The sequence below is a fragment of the Sapajus apella genome, unplaced genomic scaffold (assembly GCF_009761245.1).
Source record: "Sapajus apella isolate SASKATOON/1434 unplaced genomic scaffold, GSC_monkey_1.0 scaffold11, whole genome shotgun sequence".
NCBI lineage: Eukaryota > Metazoa > Chordata > Mammalia > Primates > Cebidae > Sapajus > Sapajus apella.
In genome coordinates, this window is record NW_022436951.1 from 27,377,792 (window position 1) to 27,402,578 (window position 24,787).

General features: G+C 40.7%; 1 protein-coding gene across 3 annotated transcripts in view; it reads right to left on the reverse strand.

The window, feature by feature from the left end:
* Positions 1 to 5,591: 5,591 nt before the first annotated feature.
* The window catches only part of OTULINL (OTU deubiquitinase with linear linkage specificity like), a 33,797-nt gene continuing 14,601 nt past the window's right edge, over positions 5,592 to 24,787 (reverse strand). For 2 of the 3 annotated variants that reach the window (XM_032279082.1, XM_032279084.1), the window contains exons 2-8: positions 20,280 to 20,439; positions 20,161 to 20,192; positions 19,964 to 20,055; positions 19,058 to 19,207; positions 12,994 to 13,122; positions 11,416 to 11,685; positions 5,592 to 10,630 (exon numbers count right to left, since the gene is read on the reverse strand). In XM_032279082.1, coding sequence (XP_032134973.1) covers positions 10,457 to 10,630; positions 11,416 to 11,685; positions 12,994 to 13,122; positions 19,058 to 19,207; positions 19,964 to 20,055; positions 20,161 to 20,192; positions 20,280 to 20,439 — 1,007 coding nt within the window. In that variant the 3' untranslated portion in view covers positions 5,592 to 10,456. Of the gene's footprint in view, positions 10,631 to 11,415; positions 11,686 to 12,993; positions 13,123 to 19,057; positions 19,208 to 19,963; positions 20,056 to 20,160; positions 20,193 to 20,279; positions 20,440 to 22,747; positions 23,809 to 24,787 lie in introns of those variants that run through there. The other variant, XM_032279083.1, reaches the window with a different exon arrangement.

Genomic DNA, 24,787 nt, shown 5'->3' on the forward strand with positions numbered 1-24,787 from the left:
ATCCATCTGAAAATGTCTTTGATTACAATTTTTCATCACTGCCCCTTGTTTAACACAATAACTGACTTTAGAAGTCCCATTATCTACAGATAGTTGAGGAATAAAATAAGGAAATGGCTTTGGAACCATTTGAAATTTCTTGACCATATTCATTTACTTCCCTTTTCCTGAGCTAGAGTAACTATGGGTATAGCACCAACAATATCTGTCCTATAAGGTACTTGCTCCTTCCCACAGAGTTATTTAATGTAGAGACTGAGGTTATTAAAATGAAACTGCATGTCCAACTGCTTTTGATACTGTCTTTCTATAGCATTGTTCAACACGATTACCCATTCCATTAAGTGTTGCTGATCATTAACTTGTAAGAAATATTTTCTCTTCTCTTTTCTTTTCTTTTGGGGAGGGAGGGTGGAATTTTGCTCTTGTTGCCCAGGCTAGAGTGCAAATGGCATGATCTTGGCTCCCTGCAAACTCTGCCTCCCAGGTTCAAGCAATTCTCCTGCCTCAGCCTCCTGAGTAGCTTGGACTACAGGTGCGCACTGCCACACCCAGCTAATTTTTGTATTTTTAGTAGAGACGGGGTTTCACCATGTTGGCCAGGCTGGTCTCGATCTACTGACCTCGTGATCCACTGACCTCGTGATCCACCTGCCTTGGCCTCCCAAAGTGCTGGGATTATAGGCGTGAGCCACTATGCCCGGCCATATTTCTCTTTTCTGTATTTATTTTTAAAACAAAGCAAAACAAACAAAAAATAGAATTCTCCCCTTGGCTTGGTTTAGTTGCATTGTTAACCTTTGGAATGTAGATAAATTTAATGTCTCCAACACACATTGATCCAGAAATATATTTAGTGGCATTATCCATTTACAATACCAAGCTATCCTTTTGGATATTCACTATGAAGCCCTCCAAATATTTCTTTTTCTTTTTTTTCCCAAGACTTTAGCTTCTACTTCATGAATATTTCTTTTTTTATTTACTTCAATGTCTAGAGAACCACAAATGCAACTGTGACTAATAGGAACAGCCACCAGGTTTACCTTTTTAAGGGTCTGGGCACCCTGCTCTGTTCCCTGGCCCCAGGATGTACCTTAACAAATACAATATCCTATAGAAGTCAAAATAGGCATGGGGGAAAAATATCTCATTACAGTAAACATAAAACTATCCATGACAAAGCTGCTGGGAATTCTGTGCATGTAGCTCAGACCATGACATTTGACCTTCATGCTTTTGCTTAAGAGTGGAGGAGCAAATTTCTCATTGCCAGTAAGTATTTACTACTTATGGCACAAAGAGAACAACAAATTAAGGAAGTCGTCATGGAACCCAAAGGAAGCTGACAATGACAGATCCAGCGTCTGCAACATTAAGTTCAAGTACTGGAGCCAGAATGCTTTGCAAACAGAGCTAACCAGCTGCAGGCTGAAAGTGGGACTGAAAACGTACCTAGCTTCAGGTTTAGAGGACAAAAGGAACTGTAATTCATTTCCATCAAAATACTGGAGTAACACTCACAGAGCTTTTTTCTGAATTTTAAAAATAGCACAAGTATGTTTTCAGCTATTTAAACAAACCAAAAACAACAAATCTGCCCATGAAGGGAATTTTTCTGGGCATCTGTAAATTTTTCTTCTGTCTTCTACTACTTCATAAGAACAACTTTGCATGACTGCTACCCTAAGATTTGTGTCACCCACCAGCTGTCTTTGTTCCTCTCAAATGAACTGATTAACATTTTTATGAGTGAGGATTCTAGTTGGATAACTGCCAGTTTTAGTTATGCACTGATCTGAACTGGCTTCATCTGCCATCACAAAAGGGGAAAGGTGAGAAGCCTAACACGCGTAAGACATGGTTTCAGGTATGGTCCTGCTCAGGCATTCTACAGAAACTGTGGTTCTGCCCTGGGGGACCCCTTTCCCCATACTGTGGCTACAGATGATTGTCTAGAGATGGGCATGTGGTCTAAGGGCCACAGTGCCATAGAATCTCAGCCAATCAGATTTTGCTTCTCAGGAATCCGAACGAGTGAACTGAGGTGCAGTTCTGTTCAGTAGTAGGAGCAATTTCACATTCCAGGGATGAGGAGTGGTGATAGAGATAGAGAAAGACAAGGAAACAGACAAAGTGAGGAGGCGGGAGAGATAAATGTACAGCTTAAGGCATAGCAATCTTGAGATATGAGACCTCATGGACCAGCAGAAATGCAGCTGGTAACCTTAATTCTTGACTTTAAAGGTCTCAGGCAAATTCCAGTGAGGACTGGCTGTACTTCCTGCCCTGGCAGTGGGTGGGATTCTCCCAATCCAACTCACTCAAGAGGTTTTCTACCCTCACAACCTAAGGTGCTTGAGCAGAACCCCAAAGAACATTAGAAGTAATTTCTTGTTTTTTTTGTGTGTTTTTTTGTTTTGCTTGTTTTTTTTTTTTTTTTTTTGAGATGGAGTTTCGCTCTTGTTACCCAGGCTGGAGTGCAATGGCGCGATCTCGGCTCACCGCAACCTCCGTCTCCTGGGTTCAGGCAATTCTCCTGCCTCAGCCTCCTGAGTAGCTGGGATTACAGGCACGCGCCACCATGCCCAGCTCATTTTTTGTATTTTTAGTAGAGACGGGGTTTCACCATGTTGACCAGGATGGTCTCGATCTCTTGACCTTGTGATCCACCCGCCTCGGCCTCCCAAAGTGCTGGGATTACAGGCTTGAGCCACCGCGCCCGGCCTGTTTTGCTTGTTTTTAATGAGATGGAGTCTCTCGCTCAGGCTGGAGTGCAGTGGCACAATCTCAGCTCACTGCAACCTCTGCCTCCTGGGTTCAAGCAATTCTCTTGCCTCAGCCTCCCAAGTAGCTGGGATTACGGTCATGTGTCACCATGCCAGCTAAATTTTTTTCTTTTCTAACAAGACAGTCTTAGGCTTAGGCAATATTTCCTAATTATATATAATTTTATAATATACAATATATATAACATATATATTATAGAAGTATTTAAAAAATGTTTTTTGAGACAGAGTTTTGCTTCTGTCACCTAGGCTGGAGTGCAGTGGCACGATCTTGGGTCACTGCAACTTCTGCCTCCCAGGTTCAAGTGATTCTCCTGCCTTAGCTTCCCAAGTAGCTGATTTGCATAAAGGGCGTGAGCCACTGTGTCTGGCCTGATTAATAAAACAAACTTTAGCTGATAAACATTTGTCATTCTTAATAAAAATAAACACATAATTAGAATTTATTAATTTGCTCAAAGCTCTTCTTAGTGCAGATAGTTAACCTGGGGCTCCTCTTCAGCCACACCATCCTTGAGGCCTGCAAATGCCAAGCAAGCTGTTTGTCTTTTAGAGAGTGTCGAAACTGTTAGGAAATCAAGGGATAATGGATGTGTCCAGGTTCGTAGTGTTAGGTGGAGAAGAGACCATTCAATGTCACCTGCTGTTTAACTCTCTCCAATCCCACTTGGCATCAAAAGGGACTTTCCTCCGTGTTGGTGGGAAGCCTCTAGGGCCTTCATTTTTTTTCCGATTTCAGCTGTGCATGTTGGCTGCATCCCTGTGTTTCCAATGTTTATCTGAATGGACTTGAGTGCTCCAGCCATGCCTCTGCTCTTGCTTCCTATTTGCCACACCAGCTCGACCATACATTGCATCTCCAACCTGGAACCTGCATGGTGGCTCCACCGAGCTCAGGAAGGGCAGCCCGCAGGTCAAGGTGAGGCCCCTTACACAGGCAGTGGAACAAGGCGTCTGCATTCCCAGGACATCTTTTCTTTTTATTGAGATGGAATCTCTCTGTCTCCTGGGCTGGAGTACAGTGGCACGATCTCAGCTCACTGCAACCTCCATCAGCCAGCTCAAGTGATTTTCCTGCCTCAGCTTCCTGAGTAGTTGGGATTACAGGCTCCTGCTACCATGCCCGGCTAATGTTCTGTACTTTTAGTAGAGATGAGGTTTCACCATGTTGGCCAGGCTGGTCCCAAACTCCTGACCTCAAGTGATCTGCCCACCTTGGCCTCCCAAAATGCTAGGATTACAAGCATGAGCCACCACGCCCAGGCTCCAGGATATCTTAAGTTTCTCCATTCTTAGGAGTCTGTGACCCCATTATTCATTCACAGGCATATCAGCCTGGGTGTTTCTGGGTGAACTTGATGGCCCTGTTAATTTCAACCTCACTAGGGATACACTGCTAGCAAAACTTGGTTTGACTTGTGTCCATTCTGTAGGACACACTGACTTGATGGATATGTCAGTGCATACTTCTGTGCCCCAACTACATCTAAAAACTTGCTCTCTTCAAGTCCTGGATCAATAAAAAGAAATTTCCGGGGAACATAATCATGGTTAGATTCTTTGCCTCTTTCAGAAATAATAGCTAAGCTTGGCTCTCATTATCAACTTGCAATTTGGAATTCCTCTGACATTTATATGAGCACTGTTCTAGACATAATGATGAGACCCACATCTATTCCCACAAGGAACTTGAAATCCAGTAAAGAAACAAAATGTGACCATTTTTCTTAAGCACAAAGAACTGTGAACTCAAAGAGGTTCCTGCCAATTTTTTTTCTGAGGGACTGGAGAAACACATGAATGTCTTCTCCAAACAGTATCCTCTTCCTGCAATGTGCACCTTGGTAGTAGGACTATCTGGCTGATCCATGGACCTCCTGCCAAAACAATCCTTCATGTAAATCAGGAAACAACCCCATCCCACTGGTGCAGGGCTTGGCCAATGGACTGAGCTTTATTGGTAGAAACAGGCAATCCTTCATTTGGGGCAGTTGATACCTCATCCCCTTCATGGCTTGGAGAGATCTCAGCTTCATTCACCTCCTCAGTCCAGGACAACTGAGCAAGATGTGTGTGCACAAGCCCACACGGTGGCCCCAGTTAGACCAGTAATAGCAAAAACCCAAAGGCACTGCCCTCCTACTCTAGGCAAAATCTCAGCCACCAAATACCAGAATCTGTTGAATCTTGCCTGAAACTCATATTTTAGTGCTACTAAAGTGTGGAAAATTTTATTACACTGCAAGATTAAGTACAGAAATTGAAAAGTGTTTAGAAACTTTTATAACAATCTCATCTTGGTGCTACATTTTTATTGTGTTTATAAAGCTACCAATCTGCAAAGGATTGGGATTTTTAAAACTCATCCTTTACCATGGATAGTTTAAAAAGCACTGTTTTACAATGATATTTCAAAAGGAAAAAGTCACTTTATTGCCTGCTTTAAAAAGAGGATCTGTGATGTGTCCTTCTGTCTAGTACAAAAAACAGCACATCATTTCAATTTGCTTGTAAAGACAAACAGGAGGAATGGTCCAAAATTCAACTACTAATGTAACTGGTCTCACAAGCAGCTTGGAGCACTTCATTGCTACGCTGTGAAACACACACCAAATGTTAAAGTTAATTTAACTTACTTAACCATTTGCTGATAGATGAGTTAACTATAGATCAAATATAGTATGGGGCTGAGTCTTCCTTTTAATGTTTATCTATGGCTAAAGGTAGCTTTTCATAAGAGAGATGTAAATGTATGTCTTTCCTACTTACCCACGATGATACCAAGATGTTACAACAAATGCCATTTTCACCAGGCATCCCCTCATCTCTGCCCCTTTTTATTTAATTGAATTACAGATGTGCCTACTTGGAATCGCATTACACTGAAACTTCCACCACACACAAGCAGCTTTTCCGGTCCTCTCCTTCGTTGTCAGCCTTGCCCTGGTGCTTTCTCCATGAAGCTCTTGGTCCAGCAGAAAAGCCAGCACCCAAAGGAAGTCCAGGTACATGCTGGGCAGTGGATGAAGCCATGACCTGACGTGGACTTAAAGCAGTTTCCAAGCTGTTTCCCAGATTCTGTCTTTGGAGATGGCAGAGATGACAAGAAATGGGGCCAGCAGAATCTCAGCCACTTGTGTTTGTCCCAATAAGTTTGTTGATGAATGATAAGGCCCAATCCAGGTAAAGTCACAAACCATCCTTAAAGCATTCCAGTGTCACTGATTCGTGCCTCATGTACCTTTTCAAACTTGTGAATGAGCAAAACAAAATCAAGATGATCGCTGACATCTACACGTTTCTGTTTTAAATTTATACTCGTGTAGAAATAGGTTTTACAACCCATCTAGACTATGACAAAAATACTTAAAACATGTACTTCTTTATTTATAGATACTCCCTTGACTAAACTTCCCAAGAATCATTACAAATAAGTGAGTGAGACTCAGTGGTGGCAGCAAAATGACAATCTAAGACCCGATGATACTATAAGGAACAATACATCAATTAAATAAAGAAATTTGATTTTTTAAACAGAACGAGACACCAGCTAGGATTATAACTTTAGCATTCTACAGCAGTCTGCTCACACAGCCCTCCTCCATGCTGGCTCTTGGGCCACACTGTCTCCACACAGAGCTCAGGTCTCCTCCAGCACATTCCATAAGCTTCAAGTACGGAGACACAGTGTATACTTCAGGCTGTTCTACAGAGCACTCCAGTCCATGGGTGGCTAAATATGTGAGGGAGTGGTTTTTCTGTCCACTTACAAACCATGTTGATATTAAGCATAAATATAATCCATACGAGCTTTCATTTTCTTGGCCCAAAAGAATATGATGGGATTAAAACGAAAGTGAATTAAGCAAAGATTCACTATTCTGAACAAATAACATAGAAGTGATTGTACATTTTGGACTCACTAAATTTTGTCTAGCTATAAAATGGACATTGTGATAAAAATAGGATTTGAACGAACGTGAATGGCTAATTTGTCAGTTAAAATAATTAAAACTTTTAAAAAGTGAATGGCTATAGAGAAAAATATACCTCCATATAATCAATAAGTTAATTAAATAATGTTCAACTATGACAAGCAATCCTATACACAGTTAAAGTTTCAGATCCGTGAAAATACATTTAGATATATGTATATATATATTCTTTATTTTACACAGTAACTGTTCTTGTTAAGCAGTATGGAAAACATCCTTGCAAACAGAATCATACAGCTTTAGGAATTTGCTATTTAAAGGAAAATTATTGCTAATTCTGGAATCAGTCATCCCTATATTCATGCTTGTATATATTTTCACATATTGCGTAGTCATCAGTTAAAAACAGTTACATACTTTGATGTGGAATTCCAGTATCTCCGAAGCATTCAAAAAAGTTATTTTTTCCCATCCCAAGACCAGCTTAGACAGAATTAAAATTGTCTTTCTTTAGTCTCACTAAAATAAGAGAAACTCATCTGATTGAGAACAACAAATATTTCCATCCAACACCCATTTGCAGAAAAGTCCTGGGAAAATTAATGTTAATGTCCCCTGATCTGGGCTGCTCTTCCCTCCTGGAGGTTGAGCCCATTCCTCCACCAGCTTATTCCGGAGGTCTCCTGTCCCCTAGAGAGGGCCCTGGGGACTTTCACCTGACTCCCCGTTGGGTGGAAATGACTTTGGTTCAAGACCATGAAGACATTCAAGAAATTTAAGTCATCAGGGTGGCTCTGAATTAATAGTTTCTTGGGGACTTTCCAGTGATAATGTTCCAAGTTGAGCCCAGAAGCCACCCATAATTACCACTTTACTTTGGAGATAAACACAATTTTCCTGATCGATTTGGTCGCCTAACTCCCTCTTAGGTTGTACTTCTCCACTGAGGATCTTTTAAGCCCAGAGGAAATACTCAGATTAGAAAGGTTAACACCCTTCTAATAAAAAGCGTGAAAAGAAAAAGGAATCCAGGTATCACATGGGGAATTAAAGTTGCCTGCTTTGAAAAAAGTCAGTCTTCGAGATTTTAAAGTTCTGAGGGTGGATGGTGGTGAGGGCTGCACAACAATGTGAATATGTTTAATGCCACTGTCACTTAAAAATTGTTAAAATATAAATTTTATGTTATGCATATTTTATCACAGTAAAAGTCAGCTTTGTACTAATATTCATACAACCCCTCAGTATGGACATGTAAGGCCAAAATTTAAGAGAGAAACTTATCCTAAAATCATAAAAGGACAAGGGCATTATGTTTTTATCTTTGCTATAGTTCTCTCACCATTTAAAACATACAAGGTTAGAAAGACATTTAGATGTTGGCATCACACAGGAAGCTCACCTCAAATTTACTGTTGACATTTAAAAATGGTGCTAATTAATATGAAGCTCCTTCTGGCTACTTGTTATATTCATTACACAACTGAATAAAAACAAAGCAACATCTCATACCTCCTCCCTATAAACCTGTTATGATACCTTCCCAAAATATAGCAACTATCTAAATGTCCTCTTACTTTTTACTTTCATTGGATTGAAATCTTTTTCACCACTTGGTTCTCTAAAGAATTCCTTCCCCCTCACCACCCTGCCCCACAACACAACATGAAGGGTTGACTGAGATCATGAAGCTACAGGCTGCCAATCCCGGTGAAAACATTTTTCCTTTCAGTCCTGGACTGATGTGGAAATAATTACATTGGTAAGGAGATCCAAGGTGAGTGGTAATGCACAAATGCCAGGTAGGCTCCTGCACAGCTCAAGTGGAGCCAAAACTTTGGAGCAGCAATTCTATAGGCATCAGCCGCAGCAGGCATGGTAGGCTGTCGCCAGAAAGGGTAGTGTTCATGCTTTCTTGGTTACAGTACTACATCCGGGGACTATCTTCTAATACTGTCAATTCAGTGTCAGGGGTTATGCAAAACCATAGATGTTTCCAAACAGGCAGGGACCATAGAGGTCAATTAAGAACTCTTTGTGTAGCTGAGCCCATTAATCTTCAACCAGAAAACAAAATGACAGTGGGAACAAGCTACTATCAGACAGGGTTCATGTAGCACACACGACTGATCATCCCCATTGCAAAAGAGTATGAATGTTAATTTCAGACGTGACAGCATTTAACACACACCTTTTTAATTTATTGCAGAAATAATATGAACACCTGGGAAAAATGCTAGTTCTAAGTATCTCATGAAGTAAGTCATTCTTAGAAAGGGTTTTGTGACTTTGAAGTAATATATAATTAGCAAGAGTTTTAAAATTATGTTTATGTACTAAAACTCAGACTAGCAAAGTACCTCCAAAATAAAGATTATCAAATTAAACTGGAAAAGTATTTCCAAAATAAAGATGACCAAAAACTAGCCTGGGAATACTAGTTTTCTGTTGCTATAACACATTACCACAAACTTAGTGGCTTAAACACAAATCTATTACCTTATAGTTCTGCAGATTAGAGGTCCAACATGGGCTTCACTGGGCTAAAATCAGGTGTTGGTAGCACTGTGGTCCTTCTGGAGGTTCTGGGGAAGTTTCTGTTTCCTTGCCAGTCTCAATTCTAGAAGCTGCCTACACTCCCTAGCTCATGGCCTCTTCCTCCATCTTCAAAGCCAGCAGTGATGCGTTTCACATTTCCCTCTGACTCTGACACTCTTCCCTCTTCCACTTTTAAGGACCATTCTGACTACACTAGGCCCACCTGGAGAATCCAGAAAAATCTCCCTATTTCGACATCAGTGGATTGATTAGCACCTCAGTTCCACCTGCAACCTTAATTCTCCTTTCCCATTTAACCCATTTAGCCCTTCAAAGGCTCTAAGGATTCAGACACAGACATCTTTGGGGAGCATGGGGCATTATTCTGCCTACCATAATGAGATTCCACACATTAAATATACCACAGTTTAATATTTCTGTGATAGTTCAATAACTGTCATTTGCTTTAATCTATAGAATTTATCTTTTTTCTGTCTAAATAAAACTATTAAGCTGGCCAGAGAAAACAGTAACAAAAAAATGTAAAGAGATATAAAACAAACTATACAGTATTATAAAGTAGTGGTTATTTCTCTGTATGTCTACGTGTATATATATATATATATATATATATAAAAAACTATACATAGATACGCATGTGTATAAACATACATATGGGTATATATATACATATACACACACACAATTTTAATCAAATGGTTATCAAAAATTAATATACAATAAAGATTCCTGGGAAGGTAATGCTTATAAAATAAGGCCATGTTTATAAAAATCCCCCAAATCAGTCCAAGATAAGATTTTTAATGAAGAACTTAAAGAGATTCTTTCTTTCCAGGGTAGCCATTTTTCCCCACTTGTTTTCTTTTTGCTTTTTCCATTGTTGTCCATATTAAACTTCTTTGTGCTCTTAAAGGCCCTCCATCATGTGAAGTGACCACGCCTCTAAAGAACAAAGTCAAGCCACCAACACCCAAATACATCAGTGCAGCTGCTTCGGAGGAAATCACTGAAAAATAAAGGAAAACCGACCATGTATTGCTACATCCAGTGTACCTGTAGTCTTGGGAAAAGGTCCTAATTCCTTCCATGCTGAAATGCTAGCTTTGATTTCAGAGATATACTTTGTTTGCGACTGTGACCACTGTCACTACTGCTGTTCGGCCCCCAGCCAACTTAAAAGACTGGAATGTGGTAGTGGCGGTCGTTCTCAGTCAGCAGGGAGATCTCTGGCCAGTCCCTGAGAGGCTCCTCTGGGTAGCAGACTTCAAAGTCTCTGGAGTTAAACTTGAACAGTCTGAACACTTTTATCTTTACTTCGAGGGAGTATCCAAGTATAAACATATCAATCTGTGGATGAGAAGAAAGACAGGTCACAGTTACACACTTTCAAATTCCTGCCTCCCACCACGGTGGGGGGAAGTATTCCCCTGCAGTTTATGAAATAATCCGCTTGTTGACAGACCCACCCACACACTACTGAGTGGGCAGAGTTCAGAACAAATGTTTATTGTGTGGAAGGAAGGGGACAAGCATAAGAACAACTCTGTAGACTAGCAAGTAAAAATCACAGGAAAAAGCTACCTGAAAAAAAATCATAGTAAAAAAATAGAGGAACACTCAGGATACAAACTACATTGTTTCTAACCAGTTTTATATCATTTTATATCCATTTGTTTTAAAATGTCAGATAATTGCCTCTAGGAAAGCAAAACAAAAAAGAAACCCTTTTCTATAGGGATAAAAGCATTTCCTGGCTTTAGAAAGTTTCAATTAATTTATATTTATCTGCAACAGGTAACCAAATGCTTTCCTAAAATTATCTCATTTTCCAACTGGACTTTTTCCTGGTGAATGTCTATGTAGAGAGAACCTGTTAGCATCTGGGAAGCAGCGTGAGAGGTCAGAAAGGCCCCCAGAACTGGTGCTCTCTGGGCAGAGGTCTGGGGAGACACAAAGCAGCCTGCACACAGCAATGAGGTTTATTAGTCTTCCTCATTTGAGGGGCAAAATATCAATCAACCACCTCTGTGTGGCTGCTTATATCATCGCTGAATGTCAACCCCAGACACCTGTGTTCAAATAGTGCCGCAGCATCCTTAATCAAACACAAGCAGTTCTTCCTCCCCAGTTACCTGCTCTAGTCCACACGTGTCGCCTACAGAATTCAGGTGATTCATCATGAAGCTCAAAGGATCAGAGGATGTTTCCCTGGAAAACAGGAGTCTAAAAAGACTGGGAATGACCTTTTTCGTCTTCATTTGCTCATAAACCTCAGTGACTTGATAGAGCATGATGAACTTTAAAGCTTCATAAAGTTTATATTCCAGAATGGCATCTGAAAAAAGCGTGTTGCACATACTTCCTCTCTTGTGATAATCTCTAATTCCATTAAATTCAGTCCACTAAAAACATAGATGTAAAAGTGAAATTCAGAAGGATAAAGGTGAAGACATACACCATTCCATAACTTTTAAAGTACTTATAAAATAAACCAAAGATTAATAGAAAAAAGTAGAACTTTAACTCTTCGCTTTATATCTTTTGGCACTGTCTGATTTTTTTTTTTTAACCATAAAGTATGCTGCAATAGATGGAACATGTCTTCCCTAACTTCTTATGTTGAAACCCTAATCCCAAGGTGGCGGTATTAGAGGGTGTGTCTTTTGGGAGGTGCTTAGGTCCTGATGGTGGAGCCCTCATTAATGAACTTGGTACTCTTATAAGAAGAGGACAAAGAGCTAGCTAGTTCTTCCACTGTGTGAAGACACACCAAGAAGACAGCTGTCTATAAAACAGGAAGAGGGCTCCAAAAACTCCACCGTGCTGGCACCCTGATCTCTGACTTCCAATCTCCAGAACTGTGAAAAATCAATGTTTATGATTTAAGCCACCGAATTTATGGTATTTTGTTATAGAAGCCTAAGCTGACCATAAAACATTTACAGTAAGAAATTAGTTTACATAAACTATTGTTTTCAAAAAGTACCACGTATTATTGTTTTCAAAAAGTACAACCCAAAACACAAAGCAAGTCAGTTTTCCAAAACTGCTTAGGATGGATGGATTATACAAAGGATATCCCAGAGAAGAATAGTGCTAGTGTGCTTTAACATTTACTGTGTATCCTGCACAGTTTAAAGCACTCTGTATTAAGTCATTGAATCCTCACAATAATTGTACAGGGTATACACTATTGATGTTTCTCTTTTATACATAAGAAAACTATGTACCAGAAAAGTTATTTCCCAAGGTAACCCAGCTAGTGGTAGGCTCAGGATTCATTCCAATCAGCCAAGATCTGTATCATTATTAAAAGACAGGAAGAACTCTTAACCAAATTACATTTGCACTATTACCACGTTATGAATGGGGTGCATTCCAGAAGAGCATTTCTGAGCACCTTGCCTGGAACTTGCACCACATTCTTCTGGGGAAACAAAGGTACATGACTGGTAAAGTTTGCAGGCCAGCCCATAAAAGCCCCCAGACCTTATAGGGCCTAATTGTCATGTAGAACAATGTTGCTCTTATTCACTTCTTGAAGGAGAAGGAAGAATAAGGAGGGAAATCATCAGTTACTAGAAGCATTTTTGCTTGCATTTCTTACTTTCCTAATATAAGGTGATGTGCCCAACATTAGAGAAAACTGGCTATATCTGGGATATGTCCTTTTATACCTAGTTTTTTTATTCCCCCCCCCAAACACTTACCTGTGTTTTCAATAATTCCACACATTTCCGTAATTTTCCAAACACATTCGAACCTGTATACTTCTCAGGACCAAAACTGTATTGCTGAATCCAATTACAACCTTGTGAAAACAGCAGTTTTTCAGGAAGCTTGTAAAGGAAGTAGACACCAACTATGATTAGCATATGAATGTTTATTACACACAATTTGGGGTATAGCACAACACACAACCTTATCTCTCTGTTTTTTTTTTTTTTTTTTTTGCCACGGAGTCTTACTCTGTTGCCTAGGCTGGAGTGCAGTGGTGCAATCTTGGCTCACTGCAGCCTCCACCTGCCAGGTTCAAGCAATACTTGTGCCTCAGCCTCCTGAGTAGGTAGGACTACAGGAGTGAGCCACCATGCCTGGCTAATTTTTTGTATTTTTAGTAGAGATGGGGTTGCACCTTGTTGGTCAGGCTAGTCTCGAACTCCTGACCTCAGCAATCTTCCTGCCTCGGCCTCCCAATGTGCTGGAATTACAGGCGTGGGCCACCGCACCTGGCACAACCTTATCTCATTTAGCAATCTTTATTTAGAAAGACCACAGAAATGGTTAAATAAAAAGTATATTGCCTTCTTTTAGATTTGTGCCTTAGGTTATTTTTACATCATTTTCCTACAATTTCATAAGTGATGAAAACATAGAATTGTGTCCATAGAAACAATCTTTTTGATAAAATATTTACCAAACTTACTAATATGTAGCCCTTTAGAAATTATTATTATTATTTTTTTGAGATGGAGTCTCGCTCTGTCACCAGGCTGGAGTGCAATGGTGCGATCTCAGCTCACTGCAACCTCCGACTTCCAGATTAAAGCAATTCTCCTGCCTCAGCCTCCTGAGTAGCTGGGACTACAGGCACACACCACCATGCCCAGCTAATTTTTGTAGTTTTAATAGAGATGGTGTTTCACCATGTTGGCCAGGATGGCCTTGATCTTCTGACCTCATGATCCCTCCCAAAGTGCTGGGATTACAGGTGTGAGCCACCGCATCCGGCCTAGAAATAAGTTTTAACCAAATGATGTCAGGGCAATATAGCGTATCAGGGAACAGGTGGATTTTAGAACGATGCACTCTGTGGTTCAAACTTAGCTGTCACTCGCCAGCTGAGAGATTACATAACCAGCATGGATTATTTAACTACTTAGCCTCATCCCCCATTGTAACATATGAATAATACTGTGCATTTTATAGGGCTCTTGTTAGGATTAGATTATGCTGTATGTAAGAATCTAACCCATCATAGGTATCCAGTACATTTTCCCACCCTACTCAGTTTGTTGATCCTGGGAATCGCCAACGTTGGTGGTTTGTTTTGTTTTGTTTTTTAAAGACAAGGTCTCACTTAATATGGGTTGGCTGTGTCCCCACCCATATCTCATGAATCCCCATGTATTGTGGGAGGGATCTGGTGGGAGGTAACTGAATCATGTGGCAAGTCTTTTTTCTGTGCTGGTCTTGTGACAGTAAGTCTCACAAGATCTCACGGTTTTAAAAAGAGGAGTTCCCATGCACAAGCTCTCTCTTTTTGCCTGCCACCATCCACATAAAATGTGACTTGCTCTCTGACTTCCACCACGATTGTGAGGCTTCCCCCGCCACGTGGAACTGTAAGTCCAATTAAACCTCTTTCTTTTGTAAATTGCCCACTCTTAGGTGTGTCTCTATCAGCAGCATGAAAACAGACTAATATAGTAAACTGGTACCAGGACTGGGGTGCTGCTGAAAAGATACGCGAAACCGTGGAAACAACTTTGGAACTGGGTAACAAGCAGAGGTTGGAACAATTTGGAGTGCTCAGAAGACAGGAAAATGTGGAAAAGTTTGCAACTCCCTAGAGATTTGTTGAATGGCTTTGACCAAAATGCTGATAATGAGATAGATAATGAAATGCAGGCTGAGGTAGTTTCAGGTGGAGATGAGGAACTTGGAAACTGGAGCAATGGTGACTCTTGTTATGTTTTAGCAAAGAGACTGGTGGCATTTTGCCCCTGCCCTAGAGATTTATGGAACTTTGAACTTGAGAGAGATTTAGAGTATCTGGTGGAAGAAATTTCTAAGCAGCAAAGCATTCAAGACGTGACTTGGGTGCTGTTAATGGCATTCAGTTTTGAAAGGGAAACAGAGCATAAAAGTTTGGAAATTTCGCAGCCCAATAATACAATAGGAAAGGAAATCTCATTTTCTGAGGACAAATTCAAGCTGGCTGCAGATATCTGCATAAGTAAAGAGGAGCCAAATGTTAATCACCAAGGCAATGAGGAAAATGTCTCCAGGGCATGTCAGAAACCTTTACAGCAGCGCCCCACCACCTCCACTCCCACTATAGGCCGGGAGACCTAGCAGAAAAAAGTTTCATGGGCCAGGCCCAGGGTCCCTCTGCTGTGTGCAATTTGGGGACTTGGTGCCCTGCATCCCAGCCACTCCAGCCATGATGAAAAGGGGCCAAGCAAGGTACAGTTCGGGCCATGCCTTCAGAGGGCGCAAGCCCCGAGCCTAGGCAGCTTCCACGTGATGTTGGGCCTGTGGGTACACAGAAGTCAAGAACTGAGTGTTGGGAACCTCCACCTAGAGCTTTAAGATAGAAGTGTCTTGAGGTCTAAGCAAAAGTTTGCTGCAGGGACGGGGCACTCATGGAGACCCTCCGCTAGGGCAGTGAGGAAGGGAAATGTGGCATGGGAGACCCTATACAGAGTCCCTACTGGGTCACTGCCTAGTGAAGCTGTGAGAAGAGGGCTACTGTCCTCCAGACCCCAGAATGTTAGATCCACCAACAGCTTTCACCGTGCAACTGGATAAGCCACAGGCACTCTGACACCAGCCTGTAAAAGCAGCCAGGAGGGACGCTGCACCCTTCAAAGCCACAGGGGCGGAGCTGCCCAAGACCATGGGAACCTACCTTTTGCATCAGTGTGACTGGGATGTGAGACATGGAATCAAAGGAGATCATTTTGGAGCTTTAAGATTTAACTGCCCCACTGGATTTTGGACATGCATGGCCTGTAGTCCCTTTGTTTTGGCCAATTTCTCCCATTTGGAATGACTGTATTTACCCAGTGCCTGTACCCCCACTGTATCCAGGAAGTAATTAAACTGCTTTTGATTACAGGCTGATAGGTGGAAGGGACTTTCCTTGCCTCAGATGAGACTTTAGACTGTGAACTTTTGAGTTAATGCTGAAATGAGTTAAGACTTTGGGGGACTGTTGGGAAGGCATGATTGGTTTTGAAATGTGAAGATCTGAGATTTGGGAGGGGCCAGGGGTGGAATACTATGGTTTGGATGTGTCCCCACCCAAATCTCATCTTTATTGTCTTTATCAGCAGCATGAAAACAGACTAATACACGCTCTATCACCCAGGCTGGAGTGCAGTGGTGTAATCACAGCTGAATGTAATCTCAAACTCCTAGGATCAAGCAATCCTCCCATCATAGTCTCCCAAGTCACTATGACTACAGGCATGTACCACCATGTCTGGCTAGATTTTTTCATTTTTTAGCAAGATAGAGTCTCACTCTGTTGCCCAGGCTGGTCTTGAACTACTGGCCTCCAGAGATACTCCTACCTTGGCCTCCCAAAGTGCTGGGATTATAGGCGTAAGCCATAGCACCTGGCCTCTGTTGTATTTTTATATCTTTGTCCTCAGCAATTAGCAACCAGGCTAGCATGCTGTATATACTTGACAAGCATTTGCTAGATGAAATGGAACTAACAAATAAGCTTAAATAAAAGATGTTAAAATTTAACACACATACACACACTCTCTCTCTCTCTCTCTCTCTCTCTCTCTCTCTCTCTCTCTCTCTATATATATATATATATATATATATATATATATATCTTTGCTCTTCTATCCTTAAATGTACTTCCTAGATTAGACATACTGCATTTAAAATAAAAACTCGCCAGGCATGGTGGCTTATGCTTGCAAACTCGGCACTTTGGGAGGCAAGGTGGGTAGATAACAAGGTCAGGAGTTTGAGACCAGCCTGGCCAACATGGTGAAACCCCATCTCTACTAAAAATACAAAAATTAGCCGGGCATGGTGGCATGTGCCTGTAATCCCAGCTACTCAAGACGCTGAGGCAGAATTGCTTAAACCTGGAAGGTGGAAGTTGCAGTGAGCCAAGATTGTGCACTTCAATCTGGGCGACAAGAGCAAGACTCTGTCTCAAAAAATAAATAAATAAAATAAAACAAAATAAAAACTCAGTTTACTTATCAAGAACATACTGCTTGACATTGTTAAGAAAATCAGAAAATAAGCCACAGACTGGAGAAAATAGCTGTAAATCATACATCTGATAAAGCACTGTAGTAAGAATATATAAAGAACACTCAAGACTCAACAATTAAAAAAAAATTTAAATGGGCAAAATATTTGAATAGACATTTCTCCAAGAAGATCACAGAGATGACAAGCAAGCACATGAAAAATGTTCAACATCATTACTCATTGGGGAATGCACACTAAAAGCACAATGATACCAATTCACACTTATTAGAATGGCTAAAAACCAAAAAACCTGACAATATCAAGTGCTGGTGAGAATGTGGAGCGACTGAAACACTGCTTATATGTTGTTGGTGGGAATGTAAAATGGCTGGGCCACTTTGGAAAGCAAGTTGGCAGTTTCTTATGAAGTTAAACATGCACCTAGCATACATGCAGGCAATCTCACTCCAATTACCCCCTCAATATGAAAACTATTGTTCATATAAAATCCTGTATAAGAATATTTATAACAGCTTTATTTACAGTTGCCCCAAATTAAAAACAATCTAGATGTCCTTCAACTGGTGAATGGATAAACCAACTGTAGTACATTCATGTAAAGGAATATCATTCAACAATAAAAGAGCATGAACTACAAATTCACGGACAAATTCATGGATGAATTGGAAATGCATTATGCTAAGTGAAAGAAACCAGATTCAAAAGGCTACATACTGAATGATTCCATTTATATGAAATTCTGGAAATGGCAAAATATAGGGACAGAAAATAGATCAGTGGTTTCCAGAGGCTGGGGTAGGAGGAGGATGGACTACCAAAGTATACAAGAGAATCTTTTTTTTTTTTTTTTTTTTTTTTTTTTTGGGACAGAGTTTCGCTCTTGTTACCCAGGCTGGAGTGCAATGGCGCAATCTCGGCTCACCGCAACCTCCGCCTCCCGGGTTCAGGCAATTCTCCTGCCTCAGCCTCCTGAGTAGCTGGGATTACAGGCACGTGCCACCATGCCCAGCTAATTTTTTGTAGTTTTTTAGTAGAGACGGGGTTTCACCATGCTGACCAGGATGGTCTTGATCTCTTGACCTCGTGATCCACCCGCCTCGGCCTCCCAAAGTGCTGGGATTACAGGCTTGAGCCACCGCGCCCGGCCTACAAGAGAATCTTTGGGGAACTATGCATTTACTAAAACTCACATTAACTGTAGAGTAAAAAAGCAAATTTTGCTTGATCACCTTACTTATAAAAGAACAGGTGCCCCTCAAGAAAAGATGGTGGCATTAAAAACAAACACAGAGAATGACTGTCTTCTGAGATGGTTTATTTACAACTGACACAAGAGACAGAGGACTGGATTACATAACCTCTTAAGACTCCCCTGGCCAGACATGATGGCTCACATCTATAATCCCAGCATTCTGGGAGGAGGAGAAGGTGGATAGATTGCCTGAGCCCAGAAGTTCAAGACCAGCCTGGGCAACAAGGCAAAACCCTGTCTCTAAAAAAAAAAAAAAAAAAAAAAAAAAGCAAAAATTAACTAGGCATGGTGGCATGCACCTGTGGTCCCAGCTACTCAGGAGGCTGAGATGGGAGAATCGCTTGAGCCCAGGGGGTCAAGGCTGCAGTGAGCCATGATCACCCCACTGCACTCAAGCCTGGGTGACAGTGAGACCCTGTCTCATTAAAAAAAAAAAAATTCCTTCAATTTCATGGTCCCCTGAGCACAAAGCTCCCAAAGACTAGGAGCCATTGAGTTGCAGCTATTGTCAACACGACATTTCCCACATTTCCAGTGGAAAGACATACCTTAACAATGTCCTTTTCTTTCATCCATGATGGAAAAGAGATGCCCTGGCTGAATATCTGAAATAACACTGATCTGAGAGCATCATAGTTGTCTCTCTTTACTTGTCGAACACATTTAATATGATGCCGCCAAAATAGCTCCTCATAAGCCTATTAGCACAAAAAGAGAAAGTTATTTGTTAATTCCACTGGACAAGGGAATAAAGAAAGTGAATTCACTGTATTTTCAGTAAGGTGTTCCTCCCAACTAAAGTGGATGACAGAAACAATGACAAATTATGAATATGACTGCATGTAATTTTAAAGTGGCTCTCATTTGTACAGGTATGCAACTTGCTATTTTAGATGATAAATCCTGGAAGCCCAGAGCCAGGGAAGGTCACCTTGGGCACATAAGGGATGTGACCTAATCACAGGGAAAAACTCTGTGTACTTTTACGATGATCCTAAGTACTTTACATGTACTCTCTCCACGATTTTTGCTTTTGCTAATGACAAGATTGGGCAGCACTGCTGGGGCTAATTAGCAAGATTGGTCCAATGAAGATTCTAAAAATTCTCAAAATATTTTACAGCAGGGTGCCTGATCTTTTCAAAGACAGTCTCCACTGCACATGCAGATGTTTAATAGACCTGGCCAGGAGAGAGCTGAAAGAGCACAATGCCTGAGTTTCCTCGAATTACAGACCTCCTCAACCTGAGTCCTTGAGGACACGAGCTCCAGGTTCAAGGCCCAAAGCCAAGGTCTAGCAGCTGTTTGGCTTTTGAGTTAGAGCCCCAGTTGTTACTTGATTCACACTTTGGTACTGACAGATCTCTGGATTTAGGAAAGCAGAAGTGAATGTTTGTTTCCTTATTTTGACAGACAAATTCTATTTCTCCCATACCCTCTAAACACAGACACACCTTCCTCATCAGCTTGGTACGGGGTGTCTCTCCTTTCCATTCTCTTGCACAGTAACTGAGTAAATCAACTTCTGCCTCCACACTGAGGTTCCCTGGACCAAATAAAAAATAAAAAGTAGTCAATTTCCCTTTCTTCTCCTTTCTTGAACCCTCTCTGTACCTTAAAAATAAAGAAATATATGAATGAAAATATTTACTTTTGAATTTTCTCTGCAGATATCCAATCCACCTGAAAGATAAAGGGAACAATAATATCAGAATTCTGCTTTGAATAGCAAGGATATATTTGAAATTCAAAGATGATACAGTGACCTACCATTTCAGCTTGTGCCCTGAATATAAATGTAGCCTCCTGAAGTAGCAGACGGAAGCCACCAGAAATGAAACTGCCAACATAACAAAGCCTTTTGCCATTCTCCAGATAGTGTCTAAGGCTTGGCTTGTAGCTAGCGTCCAGGAGTGAACTTGGTCACTTCCTATGGAAATTAAAAAAAAAAAAAAAAAAAAAGCCCATCACAATTATTCACAATTATACAAGTTTGCTTTAAAAGAAAAAAACATGCAGAGAGAGATTGTGTAATTTTACCTGCAAAATATCTATCACTGATTTACATATTTTTAAAGTATTCAAAAATTCAATCCAAAAATTAAAGAAATGCCTGGTTCTCCCATAATCAGCATCATATATATGAACATCTTTCTTTTGCAAAATTAAGAATAATAAAAATAAAGAGTATGGGCTTCAGAATCTCTCAGACTTGCATTCAAAACCTGCCTCTACTATTTTATCTAGATGTGTGACTATGGCAACCTAACTCCTTTTCTGAGTTTTCTTGATTGTACAAGAGTATGAAAACACTGACTCTGCTAGAGAAAGGTCGAACAAAATTTTTAAGCACTAGTATAATGCCTGCCACACACTTGGTTCTTGCTGAATATCTGAATTGAATCCCATGTACAATTACAGGGATTCAATTCAGACCCATGTACGCTGCAGGCAGTCAAAACAGGTGACACTTCTATATTAGTCCGTTCTCATGCTGCCAATAAAGACATACCTGATTCTGGGTGATTTATAAAAGAAAGAGGTTTAATTGACTCACAGTTCAGCATGGCTGAGGAGATCTCAGGAAACTTACAAACATGGCAGAAAGGGAAGGAAACACATCCTTCTTAACATGGCAGCAGGGAGGAGAAGTGCCAAGCAAAAAGGAGGAAAAGCCCCTTATAAAACCATCAGATCTCTTGAGAACTCACCATCATGAGAACAAGATGAGGGTAACTACCCCCATGATTCAATTACCTCCTACTGGGCCCCTCCCATGACACATGGAGATTATGGGAACTATAATCCAAGATGAGATTTGGATGGGGACAGAGTCAAACCATATCAGCCTCCAACATCCATTTCTGCCCATTTATATATTTTTGAATCATTATAGGCCATAACATATGACATCACTTTAGCAGCACAGAGTAAGTAACTCAGACAGCAGTCACACAGATATCATTGCCAGAAAGTAGATCACTTAAAAGGAGTCATGAGGTTGATTTAGTGAGGCTGCATATGACATATGCTATGATTCCTGATTTGACAAGAAATAAAACTAACAGGCCTAGAGAGTTCAAACAGTGCACTTATAATATTTTGCTATGTCCAGTAGATTCCTAATTATATTATGTTTGAGCACATAAAATGCTGAAATACAAAGGAGAAAGAGGACTTTGAATAATGACCAAACCTCTGAGGTTCATTGCAAAATAATTTCCTCCACAGCATATAATTTAGTAAAATTCCAGTGATTAACTATAGTAAAAGACTCATCAATGTAGAATCTAAAATTTTAGCATTTTTTATCATCTGGATATTTGATTTATACTCTCAATAAAGAAATAATTTGCCAGCAAATAGAGAAAAAAAACCTAGCAATTTGAAAAATACATTTATAATTACTTAAAAGGATATTTTCAAAAATAAGTGCTTATCTATTTAGAACCGTTGATTAGCTATTCAAATCATTATATATTTATTCCCACCTAGACATTTAGTAAAGTTTTTTATGAAAGCTTAAAAGGGTAATGCTATGCTGCCTTTACATCTATAATTTGGATTTTTGTTAATTCAGTTTGATTTTCCAACTTTAAAAATTCTGACACATGCAAATATTTTTAGTGACTCTTTAAGTTCATGGAAAAACTACAATTTTGCCCATGTAATACATACATTCTTTTACTGTAGGCACAAACATTTTTTAGAAAAATGGACAACATGATTTTAGTTTTTTCTTATAAAAATTGGACATCTTTTCATATCAGTACACATAAATCTCCATTAATCTTTTTAATGATGCATAATGTTTTAGTATAAACTGTCCTATATGTAAGCATTGCCTTTTTTTGAGAGAGAGTCTTGTGCTATTGCCTAGGCTGGAGCATGGAGCACAGTGGCATGATCATAGCTCACTGCAACCTCAAACTCTTAGATTCAAGCGATCCTCCCACCTCAGTCTAACACTGCCTTTTTGATAAACACTTGGATCATTTCCCATTTCTCACTTTTACAAACAATGCTGTGGCAAATATTCTTTTCTTACAAACAATGCTGTGGCAAATATTCTTTTCTAGCAGTCCTTATGGCTTTTTAAAAAGAGTAATTTCAAGAAAAGAAAATTCTAGGTCACAGAGTGTGCACATTTTCAGTTTTGACAGACACTGCCACAGAGTCCCATCACACATACGAGAGCACCTATTTCCCTAAACCCCGATGCTGGTAAGATTTCTCACTTTAGACTCCATTTATGAGGAAAGCTCTCCTGTCCGTATGTCTGTTCATATCTCTTCTTCTCTGAAGGCCTTTTGAAAGCATCTGCCAATTTCCCACAGGGTGGTACAGGTGGACAAGAAGGGTTTGCAGTCACTGAAGTGGGGATGGCTGCTGACCCCTCCACGGACACATGCTCTCAACTGTCACAGACTCCATCTAACCTTCTACAGTTACCACCCAGGAACCTAGCAGTTGGCAGTTACCAACTAGCTTCTGCAAAATTTTGAGGTGAGACCCTGAAGGTGGACCATCTCACCTGAGCACAGGGTCTCTCCTGTAGCTCCTCAGATTCCATGGGGACCCACTACAGATAATGGCTCTCCCCACTCACACATACTCTTCCTATCACATGCCCTTATCCTCAAACCTCAACCCCACCTACAATCCAAGAGATTGTGATATGATCAACCTGTCAGGAAAAAACCTAGAACACACACTTGCACTCCTGGTCTCCCACTACCCAATGTGTCCATGTTGTTTTGTCAAGTAACCCCAGCCAAGAAGGGCCAGGGAGCCTATTCATGGGGGTGCTGGTGGAGGTACCAGAGACCATCTGGAGGTGGGTGGAAAGGGACTCTGCAGGACTTGTGAAGTCACATGGAAGCATGCCATGGCCATATAGCCATGTATAGGATCTATGTGAGCCATTGACTGATAACAGTAGGAAGGGGACTTCTGCATCAAAGGAGAGGAAGTACAGGGTTTTGTTAGGAAAGAGTACAACTTCACCAGTAGCTACAATAGCTACAATTTAAGCTTTTATTATGTGCCAGCCCCTATTTTAAGTATTTTACAGGAATTATTTCATTTAGTCCTGCGACCATGTCATGAGCAGGCAGTAAGAAGCCTCTAGAGTCTAAAAGCATGGTTCCCATGCTGGCACTGCACATTGTAGCATGTGATATGGGGCAAATGACTTCCCCTTTCCAAGCCTCCATTTCTGAATCTAGAAATGAAGATAGCACATAGCAGAGCCTGGTGAACAGTGAGTGCTCAGTGCATGGTCACTCTTACTGTCATCCCGCTGCACCACAACACAAGGAAGCACAGCAGGATCCACCTCTCAGGACTGCTATGAGACTGAAAGCAAAGGTTGGGAAAGCACTTAGCACAATACCTGACACACACCGTAAGTACTCAATAAACACTAACTGTTGTTTTTATTATTATTACTCTAGTAACCTTTATTTTGCAGAGAAAACTTCGAGGGGGGAAAAAATTAAATAATTGCCCAATGGGACTCAGTCAGTAAGTAGAAGAGCCAGAATTAAAACCAGGAGTAATGTGACGTGCTTTGGTATGAATGTGTCTCCAGTGTGTCCCACAGGTTAGCTTCACGTGTTGCAAACTTAATCATAAAATTCACATGATGATTGGAGGTGGGGCCTCTGGGAATTAATTAGGATTAGATAAGTCCATCAGCATGGGGCCCCCATGATGGGACTGGTAGTTGACCTGCATGCTAATGCCCTCTTACTATATGACACCCTCCACCATATTACAACGCAGCAAGAAGGCCCTCACCAGATCTGGTGCCTGCCGTGCTCTTGGACTCCCCAACCCCAGAACTGTAAGAAATAAACTTGTTTTCCTTATAAATCACCCAGTCGGTGGTATTCTGTTATAATAACAGAAAATGAACAAAGACAGGATGCCAGAAGTTGCCTCCTTTACCATTTGGCTGTCCTGCCTTGAATTAGGGAACCCAGGAAATCTTCAAATTAATATTGCTATAGCAAGTAAATTAAGACTCTTTAAAATGAAAAATTTTAAAAATTCTCCTTCCTGGGCCAATAACGATTACAACTAAAAAATGATACAGAAGAAAACAATGTAATGAGATATCTTACAAAACAGTGTCATGACAGTTCTGATGACCTCCAGCATCAAATCTCATTTCCCCAAACACAACTGAGATGAGATAAAATTGTGGACATCAGAAGATTCACAGGGGTCCCCCTTCCACCACCCTGCCAAGGAGAATTCTGGAGTCCCTGGCC